At 42.5% G+C, this 15,877-nt stretch overlaps 1 protein-coding gene across 1 annotated transcript in view; it reads left to right on the forward strand.

Annotated features, from left to right (window-relative positions):
- Positions 1–4,513: 4,513 nt before the first annotated feature.
- Positions 4,514–15,877, forward strand: part of ankrd55 (ankyrin repeat domain 55) — a 147,162-nt gene continuing 135,798 nt past the window's right edge. The window contains exons 1-3 of the mRNA XM_041183205.1: positions 4,514–4,589; positions 8,991–9,122; positions 10,916–11,046. Coding sequence (XP_041039139.1) covers positions 4,514–4,589; positions 8,991–9,122; positions 10,916–11,046 — 339 coding nt within the window. The remainder of the gene's footprint in view (positions 4,590–8,990; positions 9,123–10,915; positions 11,047–15,877) is intronic.

Consider the following 15,877-nt stretch of genomic DNA (forward strand, 5'->3'; position numbering starts at 1 on the left):
CACCTCCTGTCAGAATGGGGCTTCTGATGGAGGAGACCTCCCCCTCACCTTTCCCGCCTGAGATCTAACTGACTTTATTTTTGCAATTTCCCCCAATGAGCTGTCATCCACCCACCTGCCTAAAAATTGAGGCTGGACAGGAAACGGCCCTTAAGCAGCCATTAAGGGCTTTAATTGTGGCAAGGGCAGACTTCCCATCTGTGACCCTGCTCGCCCCAGCGTAAAATTGCTACCAGGTCAGGGCAGGCGAGAACACAAAAGGAATCCTGTCCACAGAATTTTTCATGCTCCCCCCTGCCTCAGAACCCACTGGGGGAGCGTAAAATTTTAGAATCTGCTTTTGTTGTATCTGGCATTTACTTTGGAGTGTGGTGTGTCTGATGACAGTTCGCCAGTTGGTTCACATGTACTACATACATAACCTGAATATTAGAGTATAAAATAGAAATCAGAAATGGTTTTATCTTTCGAAATTTGTATGTATCTGTAAAGAGATTGTTGGGGTGGTGGAATAGTGAATATTTGAATCATTTTCTTGTGTTTGTATTGAGATCTTTCCAACCTTTTTGTTTGTTGTAATATAGTTCATTTTTCTGGTTTGATAAATGTTTTATTCTTTGTTTTAAAAGTTCATCAGCAGATTCTTGTGACTTTTGAGTAACTTATCGCCACAGTTTCTAAAAAAATAATAAAAGTTAGGATCTATCAAGCCAGGTTTCACTCTGGGATCTGATTTGTCCAGTATTAACAACAGTTAGGATTGTAACATAAGTCAGTGAAAATCTGAGTCACAAAGCAAACATTTATAATTGATAGTTGATGTGAAATTTTTTCATGAAAATGAATTTGAAAAAGTTAAGTTATAATTGGGAAAAATTTTAATTGGATTAAACTGAAATGTATTGAAGAATAGGATCTTGCAAAAGATCAGCTCTTGGAACCAAAAGATTACTTATCATTCAACATTCTCAGAAGAACATGAAGTGCCATATTTAATCCAGTATTTCAGTAGCAGCACTTTTGGGAACATTTATAAGTGGGGGACCTTTCTAGGCATGAATGATCATAAATTCATTAGATTTTATCTTAGGCCAGAAATAAAACAATAAAAAGAACACCTCATGGTTGGCTAAATTTATCCGTTTTCATCACCAAGACTTAAATTATGACAACTTTTTAAGAAGATCATAATTAAAATAAAACCAAATTTAAGATAAAAAGACAAGAGGCTAAAACTAAAAACAAATTCTAGGACTAAAATGGCACTGGTCAGTGGTTTACAATCTTTGGAATGTATATTGAAACAGAAACAGATATTGAGAGAGATGGATGAACCCAACAGAAGAAAACAGAATGAAAGGATCAGATGTAACTATTGCATGCAGAGCATTGTGCATGTTTAGTGTACACTGCTCAGGGAGATAGCATCAGCAATTTTGAGGGACTTGGGACAAATATTTGGTGAGAAAATTTAATGAGAAATAGAGGTAGTGAACCCTGTATTTTAGATAGATAAAGATATTTCTGGTCCTGTAGGACATGTCGCTAATGCATTTCTAAAGGCTTAGTCCATTGCGTGAGAAATGAAACAATATTTATAACATTTTGCAATACTAATTTGCAAAATAAACTCTTCATATTTTAAATTTTCTTGTTTACAAAAAATGAGATTCCGAGAATTGTACCTCTGCTCAGCATGAAGGGTATGGATGAAGAGAATTAACATATTTTCCACTTTTGTGTGCTGTTTGCTTCTCATTTTCCACCTATACCATTGGCTAGAAGCAATGTGAGAAAGAGAGTTAAATGTGTAAGTCTCTCCTTTTCAGTATGACAAGTCCTCAGCAGTGCCTCGTCATGGCGACACACGCAAGCTGGGTCCCTTGTGGCCTTAGGCTAAAGCTTTAGAGAAACTCGGAAGAGTTCTGGCCCACAGACATGCAGTGTGCAGGTTCAGCGGCATGGGGACACACACTGTTGTTCACAAAACAAACTCCCAGCAATAGGTGTGAGCTCATCTGCTTTGTGGATTTCTCAGGAGAGTTGAAGGCTAAGGGAGTAAATCCTGACAAAAAATCTGGAGTGGAGCCCAAAGGCAGACTGATGTTTAAATATGTCGTCTTTCCAGCAACTCCTGCAAGCAAGTTGGTGCCAAATGCAGTGCTCTGCTTTCCTTTGGACTCATTTGGGGAACTGGAGAAGGGGACCCTGACATTTGGGCAGCCCAAGCTTTCCATAAATTACACTCTGGAGGGGGCACCCAAGTTTCACTGCAGAGCATTAACACAACACGGGAGACAGCAGTTACAAGTGATAAGTCTAACTTGAATGGCATAGGCAACGGGTGCTATCTCTGACAGGGGAGACACCGTCGTGCCCACATGTCAGCCACTGCCCATCTCAAGTTGGCCAGCCCCTGACTGGTAAGATGCGGACCTACCACGATCCATCAGCTTTAGTGGTTGCTTGGAGCTTAGATTCTGTGCTCAACACATGGGCAGAATCCATCGCACCAGGCAAACAAATAAAAGAAACTAAATGAAAGAAGATGCAAACTGTTTGATTGGCAAGCTGGAATTATGTGCACAAGATTGAGAGATAACTTGCAGCTGGCCAATAACATGCACAAGGCAGCTGTGACTTGATAGGCTGAACATTGATATAGCTTCCCTATTGGGGACCAGGCTTGCCGAGAGCAGATCATTGAAAGAAAAACTTTACACGTTCATCTGGCAGGGGAAGAGTGAACAAGGTGTAAGCTTCACTGTAAGGAACTCACTACCCTTGATGATCGAACTCCCCACAAATGGTTCAGAATGCGTTCTCTCCATCCACCTTTCAACTCAAACAGGGCCAATTAACTTCATTAATATCTATGTTCCAAAGTTGTGAGCTACTACAGAGACAAAAGATCAGTTTTATGCGGAGCTTGACACTGCTACCAGCAGAATCCCTAAGTCAGAACCTTTTTAGCAACTGGGGGAGTTTCAACACAAGAGTGGTGCGAACCATGAGGCATGGCCCTCCTGCCTCGGACGCCATGGCCTGGGAGCGATAAATGAGAATGGACAGAGTCTACTTGAACTTTGCTGCTACCATGAGCTTTGTGTAACTAACACCTTTCAGAACAAACCATGCCACAAGGTGTCCTGGAGACACTCAAGATCAGGGTATTGACACCAGCTGGATCTAATCATCACCCAGACCTGACTCTCTGAACAGCATTCTCAATACACGCAGCTACCATAGCGCTGACTGTGATACCAATGACTTTCAGGTGTGCATCAGGGTTAGAACGCAACACTGGAATCTTTTCATTCAAAGCAGAAATGCCGTCCTCATACCAATGTCAGCCATACAGCTGACCCAGATAAAAACCAGCAGTTCCTCGACTTGATTGAATAGGCACTTTCTGGCATTCCCACTTAAGAGTGCTGAAGCGAAATGGAACATGCTTCGAGGCACCATCTACAATACCACACTCTCAACATATGGGAGAGAAGTGTGGAAAAATGCTGATTAGTTCGAGACCAACATCACTGTGACTGAACCTGTCATTGAAGCCAAGCAGTCCATTCTCATTAATTACAAGAGAGATCCAAGAGAGAAGACTGCTCAAAGTAAGTCCAACAGACTACTAGGGGGGGGTGCGCCAATGGCTATTAGTTGCAATTTGGCCAGACTGTCTAGATATCCTTCGACATAGGGAATCTAGGAAAGGATCAAAAAGGCAATAATTTCACCAGCAAAGAAAATGGCTCCATTGAAAACAAAGGCAGGGGAGTTCATCAGCGACTGCAATAAACAGTTGGAGAGATGGATGGAACCCTACCTTGAGTTGTACACTAAGGTGAAAACTGTCATCGAGGAGGCTTTGGATGCCACTGAAAACCTGCCTGTCATGGCAGAGCAGGATATCAAACCAACAGTGAAGGAGCTTAGCAAAGCTATTGATTTGCTTGCCATAAGCAAAGCTCCAGGTGCTGATGCTACACCGCCTGAACTCATCAAGCATGGGAAACCAGCACTCCTGTAGCATCTGCACAAACTTCTCTGTCCCTGCTGGAGGGAGGAGGCAGTGGCCCAGGATATATGTGATGCAAAGATTGTGATACTGTACAAGAGCAAAGGCAAGCACAGCAATTACAACTATCTCCCTTCTGTAAGTAAAATGCTGAGTGTTGTTGGAGGAGTTGACTGAAGGTTTTGGTTTCGCAAGGAAGTCATGCTTGAATCTAAGAGGTCAGGTGAATTGAAAGGCCTGCATTGTTGGGGTTATATTTGCAGTCCTTCCTGAGCTGCAGCAAGACTTGGAAATGGAGCACGGGCAGCAGAAAGGGGAATCTGTGCATTGGGAAAGGGGGATGAGGGCTCTCAATAGTAGGGTCTTAAGAAAGCACTTCTCCTACGTCAACCTCAGCAAAGAGCTTTATAAGAATCGGCTATATTTCATCGAGGAGGTGGTGACTGAACCCTGCCATCTCCTTCAATTAGACCTGCATCTACACAGAGGATGTCGCTGCCAGTGGAAGTCAAGATCACAGAGGCCCTCAGGTTCTACACAAGCGGATCCTTCCAGGCAGGATCAGGTAACATTCCCAACATTTCATAGTTCACCGTACATCAGGGAGGTAGGGAGGAGAGGGGAATTCATCATTTTCCCTCTAATGAGAGAACAGCTGGAGGAGCAGGCAAATGGCTTTGCCTAGCTAGTAGGATTCCAATGGTACAGAGTACCATTGGCTGCAAGCCTATGATGCTTTGGATCACACATATTAACAGTGAGATACACCAAACCTACAAAGGCTATCACTCCATGAACATGCAGTTGGTATGTGATCATGCACAGAAGACCCTGTTGATGAATGCCCGCTATCCTGGCAGAAGTCTTTCCTTCATCTTGCATTCATCTTGCACCACTCAGCCATGCCTGCTGTTTTTGAGACATCATGACGAGGCTTCTTGGTGACAAGGATAACCTACTCTAAACCTGGCTCATGACTCCCTGCTGCCACCCAACCACTGATGAACAGTGCACCTTAAATGAGAGTGACACAGACATTGGGATCAAACAACTAGCATCCTTAAACAACAATTCCACTGCCTGGATCGCTTGGAGGGAGCCTTCCAATAACTGCAGGAGCACGTCTTCATGTCTGTCGTGGCCTGCTGCATCCTCCACAAGCTGGCTGTCATGAAGGCACAGTTCTTTCTGCTTGGGCAAAAGAAGAGGAAGGGACCAGGCATCCTAGACCCTAATGTTCCAGATGACTGTTGGTGCCCAAGATACCCAAGACTTCCCCCGAGATCTCAGTCCCTCATCACTATTGTTCCGGAATTCATCTCCTCTGTTCATTTGAATCCATCTGCTCCAGACCATCACAGTGCATCTTGGCCAAAATCCTGGACTAAAAGCTACCACTAAAAACATTCCTGAATAACTTTATCCAACAACACTTCTAAGAGGACATAGGGAGGCTACAAATGGATATAGATAGGTTAGGTGAGTGGGCAAAGATCTGGCAAATTGAGTATAATGTGGGAAAATGTGAAATTGTCCATTTTGGCAGGAAGAATAAAAAAGAGGCATAATATCTAAACGGTGAGAGATTGCAGAGCTCTGAGATGCAGAGGAATCTGAGTGTCCCTGTGCATAAATTGCAAAAGGTTAGTATGCAGGTGCAGCAAATAATTAGCAAGAATGTTATCGTTCATTGTAAGGACAATTGTATACAAGAATAGGGAGGTTATGCTTTAGAAATACAGGCATTAGTGAGACCACATCTGGACTACTGTACAGTATTGGTCTCCTTATTTAAGGAAAGATGTAAATGCATTAAAGAAGGCTTACTAGATTAATAGTGGGAATGGGCAGGTTGTCTTATGAGGAAAGGCAGGCCAGGCTAGGCTTGTATCTGCTGGAGTTTAGAAAAGTAAGAGGCAACTTGATTTAAACGTATAAGATCCTGAGGGGTCTTGACAGGGTTGATTTCGAAAGAATGTTTTCTGTTGTGGGATAATCTAGAACTCGGGTCACTTTCAAAATAAGTGATCGCCCATTTAGGACAGAGATGAGGAAAAAATCTCTCAGAGGGTTGTGAGACTTCGGAATTCTCTTCTTCAAAAGGTGGTTGAGGCAGAGATTTTGAATATCTTTAATGCACAGTTAGATGGATTCTTCGTAAGCAAGGGAGTGAAAGGTTATCAGAGGTAGGCAGGAATGTGAAGTTGAGGTTAAAATCAGATCAGTCATGATCTTATTGAATGGCAAAGCAGGCTTGAAGGGCCGAGTGGCCTACTCCTGCTCCTAGTTCATATGTTCATATGATATATGCAAAACTGAACTATTCAACTTGTGCCATTCCTTTAGTGTCGTGTGCTTTTGCCTGTCCTAATGTTCCTGCACAGTGTTAGCCCAATGGCTGCAGCATGACTGGTGGAAGGTTGATGACTTTCAGTGGAAAAAACTGCAGATGACCTAGGAATATGCGCTTAAGCAACTAACAAACCTGGAGTACTGTGTACTCCTTATTTGAGGAAGTAAATGTAAATTCTTTGGAAGCAGTATAGAGTTTACAGAGCTTAGCAGTTTACTAAGCTAATACCTGGATTGGGGTTTGGCTTATGAGGAAAGGTTGGATAGGCATGGCTTGTAGCTGCTGGGGTTTAGAAGAGTAAGAGGCAACTTGATTGAAACATATAAGATCCTGAGGGGTCTTGACAGGGTGCATGTGAAGAGGATGTTTTCCTTTGTGCGAGAATCTAGCACTAGGAGACCACTGTTTAAAAACAAGGAGTCACCCATTTAGGACAGAGATGAGAAATTTTTTCTCTGAGGGTTGAGTGTCTTTGGAACTCTCTTCCTCAAAAGGCAGTGGAAGCGGAATCTTTGAATATTTTTTAAGGCAGAGTTAGATAGATTCTTGATAAACAAGGGGATGAAGGGTTATTGGGGGTAGGTGAGAATGTGAAGTTGAGGTTACTATCAGATCAGCCATGATCTTATTGAATGGCAGAGAAGGCTTGAAGAGCGAAGTGGCCTACTCTTGCTCCTAATTTGTATGTTCGTATGTATGTTCATATGGGCCTTGAGGGCCTTGTTTTGGACTGCACCACCTTGGCATAGATGGCAGCAGTTTGGACTGGCTGACTGAGTAGCATTGGCAGGAGGACTGGCAGAATGGCAGTGATGAAAATATTGCCCTCCTGAGGGAGGGCTGCAAGTTTGTGCTCCACAGAGCCATAGATAATCCCTTAAAGCAATGCCTCAGTAATCCTAATAATCTGCTGGAGCACAGATTGCTGAACTGTTGTAAGAGCCAGTCTTTTTCAGCACTGGCATCTGCAGCTATAAAGGCAGCAACCTGAGCTGGCATGGCACCAAGTTGGGCTTGCATAGAAACAAACTTGGATCTCATGACCTCAGTTGACATCCATTGCAGAACTTGGACACTGGGAAGCTTCTGTCCATTCTGCAATGGAGACACTGACCACAATACACTGCATCACAGCTGGGCCCACATGATGCTATGAATTTCGTTTCTCAATTTCACACAAGCATTTGGAAGTAAGAAAAGTACAGAAAATGGATCAATCTGACCTTTTTGGAAATATAAATCAAGAGAACTTCTCATAGCGGTTAAGTGAAAACATTACACGAGATACAGGTCAGAAAGTTATTTATCTCACCTGGGTTGCAGAAGGGTTTCTACAAATGGCCAATATTCATATTCCTGATCGTTAGCCAGTGATTCTTGCTGGAAACACCGTGCATGTAGAAACAGCATAAGATAGGATTAGGCTTACCTGTGATGTCTTGCATATTTGCCTTTGCCAACAAACAGTGTCCACACTCATACATGAACATTGGCTACTTAGAAGAAGTACTGGAGGGCTACCAGCAACTCTGGAACCCGCTCCTGCAAGAGTGAACATCAGCTTTGTAGTGTCACATTTTTTGGCACGATGAGTGCTGTTTGTCTCCAAAATAGCATCCATTTCGCACATACACGCTTCTGGTGCTAGCTGTGCCAGATGCCACTTTAGTGAGGGCATTAGCACAAACACAGGGAGCATCTAACAGAAGTATGCAGAGAAAGCGGGTTGTGACATCAATTAGCATGTAATGCTGATTTAATGTAAGCATTGCCATTTCGAGTTCAGTGCTCCAGCTGTGTGTCTGTTTCAGAGTCAACATTAGCTGAACGTGCATTCAGCAGTAGAAAGGACCCTCATTAGTGTTATTTAAATGGTCAGCAACTATTTTCGGGTTAGTTGCTAATTCAGTTCTCGTGGCTCTTGTTATAATTACAGTAGTATTCAATGGTTTCTGTAGTTGTTTTAAGTTTCTGAAATCTACAGGGGGTATAGAATTCAAATACTGATAATAGGAACATAAAAACAGGAGGAGGCCATTGCTGATCTGTACCTCAATTCCATTTACTCACCTTAGCTCCATATCCCTTTATACTCTTACATAACAAAGCTCCAATTGCCCCATCATCCAGTCTTTAGAAGCTGAAAATCTTATTTCTATTACATTTTGAGTATTTTTTTTATCATGGCACTATGTATCAGTATGTACATAATATTGAATTACCATAAACAGAAACTTTGGCCATCCTGATGTTAAAACAAACAGAATTTGATCCCACTCTGCTGTTAAACAAATGAGGAAGGGAGATGGTGAAAAAAATTGAATTCTAACTGGCGTGTACATTTATCAGGATTAATTTAAATTGGAACTATGTATTGAAATATGTGATAATGTTTAGACACTCATAAGGAAATGTTCTGGCAACTTTAGGGTTCAATTTAATACTTAAATTATAAATTGCAAATACAAAGATCTGAAGGTACAGACAGAGAGATAGTGCAAAAATGCAACCCTAATGGTTCAGTGATATGCCTTGGATAAGTAAAAGTTGGTATTTTTATAAAACTTACATTAAATGTTATGTTTTAATTACTGCCTCTTGATTTGTGATCTTGTTACAAAGGTGACTCTGCAGAAGAAATTGACCTCACTGTGGTTTATCAGGCAGCATCCAATGGAGATGTCAACACCCTGACTGCAGTGATTCGTGAGGATCCTTCCATATTGGAATGTTGTGATAGTGAGGGTAAATGTGTTATCAGTTCTCCACCTATTTTGATATCAGACTAGATTATATAATTATAAAAAATATAAACTCTACAAAAACAACTTTTGAAGTCCTCACACGAGTTCGATGGTTCAACGGACCTACAGGTGTGATGTGGAGAAGGTCCCTGATTTGGTTCCAGGTCTTCACTGAAGCAGCTGATGTCACCCAGGGCAACAACTGAGTGTTATAGTTACGGGCTGAGGCAGAGCTCCCTACAGCTGAATAACTTGCAAACTCTCACTGCCTAGATACATAAAGAATGGGGGCTTAATTTTCCCCCCGTTGGGGTGGTTGTGCAGGGGAGGGCAGGAGTGAGTGCAAACCCGATCGATGCCCCTGATCGGGTGCACACCGCCATTTGACGTGGGCGGGCCAATTTAGGCCTGCCCAGTGTGTCGCACACCCAGAAGCCTGTGTGGGCGGGGGGATTCCCTGAGTCAGGGCTTGCGCTCTTTCGCGCATCTGTATGAAAGAGCGTAGAAATCTCCCCGAGGCACGGAGGTGCCTCAGGGAGATTAGTTTATGTCTTGAAAAATGTAATAAAGGTGAAAAATTTTTTAAGGACATGTCCCCTCATGTGAAACTGTCCATGTCCATTAATTTTTTGAAAATTTTTTTTTAAATTAATGAGCCCTTCATGAAACCTCATCCCGCCTTAAGGTTGGATGGGCAGCATTCTTAACAGCTTTGATAACTTTGTTAATGGCCTTAATAGGCCTTTGACAGTTTGATGGGCGCGCAACTGACGTGGCTGTGTGCCCGCCGACCTGACAATCTAAATGACGTGAGGTGATATCGGGATGCACGCTTGACATCATCGTGTGTCATTTTACGCATCAGCGAGTGGGGGCGGAGCCCGCTCGCCGATGGGAAAATTCTTCCCTGGATGTTTTTGTTGAGCTGCTGGAGGCTTACTGGAACTTGTAGAACTGTAACTTGTCAAGAAGAGAATTAAGGAAATGTTTTTACTTTACAAAATGTTTTTACATCACTTTAAGCATTCATGTTTATTAAAAGTGAAGTCCATGGGCAAAATTTTACAGACTCTCCTGCCAGTGAGAATTTGCAGTCCCACCGAAGTCAATGGACTTTTGAAGGCCTGCTGCATCTTCCGGCCCCACTCCTGCAGTGATGGGGCCAGAAAATTCCGTTCCATATCTTGCCCATAAAGTTTATTTATGTTCTACTTCACACACTAATACTTGCATTTACAAATCTCCATCCACCAAGTTAATTGCTATAAAACAGTGTGAGTAATTGGATAGTTAAAGAATAATCTGTTTAGCAAACAGCTGTCTTCTAATATTTTTAAAAGTAGTTCAATATCTGTATCTAAATAGAATTTACATAAAAATATGAAATAAGTTTATCTTAAGCTAACTATTTTAACTCAAGCTAACTGCAGAAAATTTGGATTTCTTGACAGAAGTATCAAGACCAAACAATTATTCAAATAGATGTTACTGATATAATTTACTGTCATACTCTATTTTGCACAAACCAGGATCTGTTTTATATATATATATTTGTGGATTTATATATATATTCAGTGTGTCAATTTAGTTATAGTAATAATATTGTAAGGGGTAACACAGCAGTAAAATGAAATCCTCCAGTAACCAACAGGTTTGCAATACAACTGTATTAGGAAATCTAAGAAATTTGGAGTTGACACCATATCAAATTATAATATCAATGGAATTTTGAGATAAAATTAAAAATTGCATATGAAAGAAAACATCAAGTTAATTATTTAAAAAATATTTCAGGATCAACTCCGTTGATGCATGCAATATCTGGTCGCCAGCTCGATACAGTCAAGCTTCTCCTTAAGATGGGGGCTTCCATTAATACTGAAGATGCCTCTGGAAGAACTGCACTATCTCTGGCTACCTACTTGGTATAAATTTCCTGTCATTTTATTTACCTTAATCCCAGTTTGCAATGAGTACTGATCTCACAGATTCTTACATATTGATTAAAATGAGTCAGCATTTCAAAATTTGTCATTCACATTTGTGTGCGTGTGTGTTCAATTTTTAAAAAGTGGGCCAAATTTTTCTGGATTGCTGTGCCCCATTTATTTTGACTTGTTTATGCATATTTATATTTAAAAAAACAATTTCCCATTAAGTTGCTGGAAGTGCAAGCTGCTAATGGTGTAGAGGGCCAGAGGGCATCTGGGACCTTAGTGAACAATGGGACAAACAGTGTATCTCCTTAATCAATGAGTTTAAAGGATTGAGAAATAAACAGAGGAAGGAGAAAGAGAAAACTAAAGTAGGTAAATTTAATGTCAAATCAGGTACAGAAAGAAGAATAAGTAGAGGGACATAAAGATTGAATTAAAAGAGAATAACCAAGTACAGAAAGGAAAATAAAGAAAAACTTTACATTTTTAAAACTTCCTAAAACATTTCAAATCAGTTGGAATGAGGCTCCAGAATTATGATTAGCCAGGATTATACTGGTCCTCAGAAGGTGGGGTTTGAGGCACGGGGACTGGTATGATCGTGGAGAGCCGGGTCAGGTCGAATCCCCAATGTGATCCCGCCACTGAGGTATTTTACCAATGGCAGGACCAGATGCAGAGAGGCTGCCTGCCCCGAGGAGGCAGACAACTGATTTATATATTTAAAGGACCAATTAGGGGCCATTTTGCGGTGTCTATGGCATTTTTCTGATGGTGGGGCAACACCCCGTCGCTTGGAAAGGCTGTCAACTAAATGGAGGAAGCCTCCCCAACGCAATCTGGTAGGAGCAAGGCTCCATGGGTCAAAGAAGAGACCATGGGCAGGGAATGCAGAACCCGCAGCCCCAATGACCTCCCTGAAGGGTTTTGCCCTCTGACTCTCAGCCCTGTAAATTTTTAATTTTTTGTTGCAACTTACTCGTTGGATGCATCAGCTCTCCTAAATATCTCAGCGTGACTACCTCGCCCGGTTGTGCTGCTTAGGCTTCAGAGTTGCCAGCCCTATGATTGTGCCGGCAGCATCAGGACTCTGCCTGCCTTCTTTAATTGGACAGTGGACCATTGTGGCCAATCAGGAAACGGCATGAGGTAAAATTGCCAAGCAGGCTGCTGAAAAGTACGGGTTTAGGAAGCACTTTTTACTCTGACGTTGAGGTCCCGAGAACCCCTCATTAAACTCAGCTCGCTGTTTACTTTCTAGATGAGAGATTGCTTGGCTCTGGTGAGTTTAATGGGAAAATAATGTGTCAATGCAGCAGATTTATGAAAATCAAATGAAGGTTAAGGTGATGTGTGTTTTCGTGAAGCTAATGTGGAACGGTGCAAGACATTCAGCAGCTTGTGGCAATTGGCAATTCTTGGGGTATCTTTTCCTCACTACAAGTTGCTGGCCAATTTGCACATTAATAATGATATTCAGATCCAGTTATTTTTTTCAACAAAATCTGGTCCAGTGTGTTTGATGTATTCCCCGCCCACAAAACTTATTTACTGTTGCCATGCTTGTTTGACACTCTTTGTCAACTACTTCCATGAGAAATTCCGATACCTATTTTTATAACGGAAGTAGCTATATAAACTTGTCAAAATTGTCAGTTTTTCATCTTCCATGTTCTCAGCCTGTACTGCAAAGTAACTCTTATGCTGGAACTCTTTATCTCTGCTTCCCTAATTATAGTATGCTTTGCTATTTCGTTATAAAACATAAAATGAAATCAAAGTAGTACTAAATAAAGGACAGAATTTATTACTTTAAAATAGGAATTGAATTATGTCTTCATATTTGGTAAAATTATTCCGAGAAGTCTAAGGCTGCAACACTCGAATCCTTGTGCGGAATTTAATGCTCCCCCAGAGGCAGGCTTGGAGGTGGGTGAGGGTGGAGGGGAGCGCATAATTGGGTGGGAAGGTGCAGGGTGGAGGCTCCCGTTGCCTTTGTGACTCCCCTCACTAAGAATTCCAGAGCAGGAAGGGTCGAGGACAGTCTTTCAGCCCGGAAGCCAATTGAGCTTAAAGGGCCTCAGTTCACTGCCGCTGGTATTCAACTAAGGGCAGGTAGGGACCACGCCATGTGGGCAAGCTGCCACGTAAACTCTGGTGGCTATGCCCACAGCCTGGTGGGGTAGGTCCCTCCTACTTGGCAGCCTGTGCCCAACAGAGAGATCCGCTGGTGGCAAAGGCCATTCACCAATAAAGACCCCTGTCTGCCCTAAAACTACCCTGCACTACTCCGCCTCACTGAGGCATCCTTAACTAGCCCTGGCAAGCCCACCTCACCAGACAATCCTGCAGTCTGGGCCTACTGCAGTACCAGCAGTGACCACCACTACCAGTGACACTGCCTATGCAGGAGATCTGCTGGCTTCTAATTGGCCGCCAGCTCTCGGAGGCAGGAAATTCCCCTGAACATGATGAGAACACCGACCTCAACCAGGAAGGTAAGTGCCTGATTGGCATTAAGTCAGGTTGGGGGGCTCAGAATGACCACGGCAGGGTTGCCACTGGCGCTCCAGCCAGTAGACAGGCCCACCACTAGGAGCATTAAATTCTTCCCCTTGTGTTCAACTATGGGAGATCAACTAGCTATGAAGATACAAAATCTGAATAGTATCCAATGAATTTTAGAGTTCAATTCAATTAATTAATCAATTAATATCAAATAGCTGAAATACAATGCTCCAGTTTCCTTGTATTCTAATTGGGACTGAACACCTACAACTTGATTCACGGCTGTACTCTGGCAAAGCAAAATTTTCATCTTGTTGGTAAGCTAGAAATCTGACTCTACCTCAGCTTCTGAGATCAGACTTGTGGTGTAAGATAGGTGGGCAATGACAACAGTGTGATACGTGTTGGGCACCGCTGGGAGAGAACAAAATGTGGTGCTTGAAGGCAGCCCATGAATTAGGTTGGCAGGACTAGGCTAAAACTGAAGGTAATTTTTACCGGGGTCCCTGTTTGCTGGCACTAATTTCAAGTGGCAGCTTTTTATCATAACACGAGCCTGGATATAGCCTTTGAGACTCATATTGTATCTTTCCAGTGAACTGAATGCCAGTATCTTGTCAACAGCATAGCTTAGGAAATGGAAGCAGTGGGAAATCTAGCAGATAACAGTTATTCCGCTGGTCCTGTTTGCAGAGCATTTCCAACTTTAACCCACCCTTGACCTCGTAAGAAACTTCTACCTGCCTGCAATTGAGGCTGAGAACTGTCATTACCAGATCCTAAAGAAGAATATGCTTGCCTTGGATGGGATGCAACTAAGATTCACCACATTGATTCTCGGGATGAGAGGCTGTCTAATAATTCAGAGATTAAATAGAATACCCAAATATTCTCTGGAGTCTAGAAGAATGAAAGATGCTCTCAATGAAACATATAAAACTCTTAGACTAACATAGTGGTTTTGTTACTGGACAAATAATCCAAAGGCCTGAAAAAATGAGCTGGAGACATAAGTTCAAATACCACCACAGCTGCTAGGGAATTTAAATTGAGTTAATTAAGTAAATCTGGAATATGAAGCTAGTATCAATAATGCTGACCGTGAAGCTAATGGATTGTCTTTAAAAAAAAATTGCTTTTGTATTCACTTGAGTTTAGAAGAATGAGAGGGGATCTGATTGAAATGTATAAAATTCTAACAGGGCTCGGCAGACTGGATGCAGGGAGGATGTTTCCCCTGGTTGGGGAGTCTAGAACCAGGAGCCACAGTCTCAGGATATGGGGCAAGCCATTTAGGACTGAGATGAGAAAAAATTTCTTGGCTCAAAGGGTGGGAAACCTGTGGAATTCCCAACCACAGAAGGCTGTGGAAGGCAAGGTAACTGAGTATATTCAAGAAAGAAATTGATAAATTTTTGAATATTAGGGGTATCAATGGATATGGAGAGAAAGCGGGAATATGGTATTGAGATAGAGGATCAGCCATGATCAAATTGAATGGTGGAGCAGGCTCGAAGGGCCAAATGGCCTATTCCTGCTCCTAGTTTCTATGTTTCACTAATGTCCTTGAGGAAAGGAAATCTTCTATCCTTATCTGGTCTGGCCTATATGTGATACAGACCCACATCAATGTTGCTGACTCTTAACTGCCCTCTGAAATGGTCTAGCAAGCCACTCAGATGCATCAACTACTACAAAGTATATGGGTTAAATGCACAGACCATCTGGCATTGGCCCAGCCAGCAGAAAATACAAATACACTTCCAGACCAGTCAATCCCCTACAAAATCCTCCTTGCTAACAACTGGAGAGTTATGCCAAAATTGGAAGAGTTGTTCCACAGACTAGTAAAACAAGAGGCTGACATAGGGTGGAATCGTTCCAGATTTGCAATAAGTGCAATGGCGGGCCTGAAAAACGACGTTTTACCCGCCGTCCACAATGACGGGTTTTCGCGCCATATTGCCTGCTTCCCGCCTCATTAATTATGCAGCCACATCTCGCTGGCAGGCAGCCTCTGAATTGCCTGCCACACTGATACCACACCGTTGCCTCACTCCAGGTGCCATACCTAAACTGCAGCCCCGCACACAGTTCCCAATGCTTGCAACACTGGACTGCCCCAGTCAAGACATGAAAGCCAAGAAAAGTTCAATGACCTGTCACTAGAATTCATTTTGAAGCCCACTGTGATGAGTTCCACTTCCGCTCTGGCTGCAGGAGGTTCAGCAATCTCACCACTCTGGCCTGAGAGGCAGTGGCAGTGGCAGTCAGTGCCTACGCTGTACAGAAGTGGTCGGCCATCCAGTGC

Source organism: Carcharodon carcharias, chromosome 1 (genome assembly GCF_017639515.1).
Source record: "Carcharodon carcharias isolate sCarCar2 chromosome 1, sCarCar2.pri, whole genome shotgun sequence".
In the NCBI taxonomy this organism is placed as follows: domain Eukaryota; kingdom Metazoa; phylum Chordata; class Chondrichthyes; order Lamniformes; family Lamnidae; genus Carcharodon; species Carcharodon carcharias.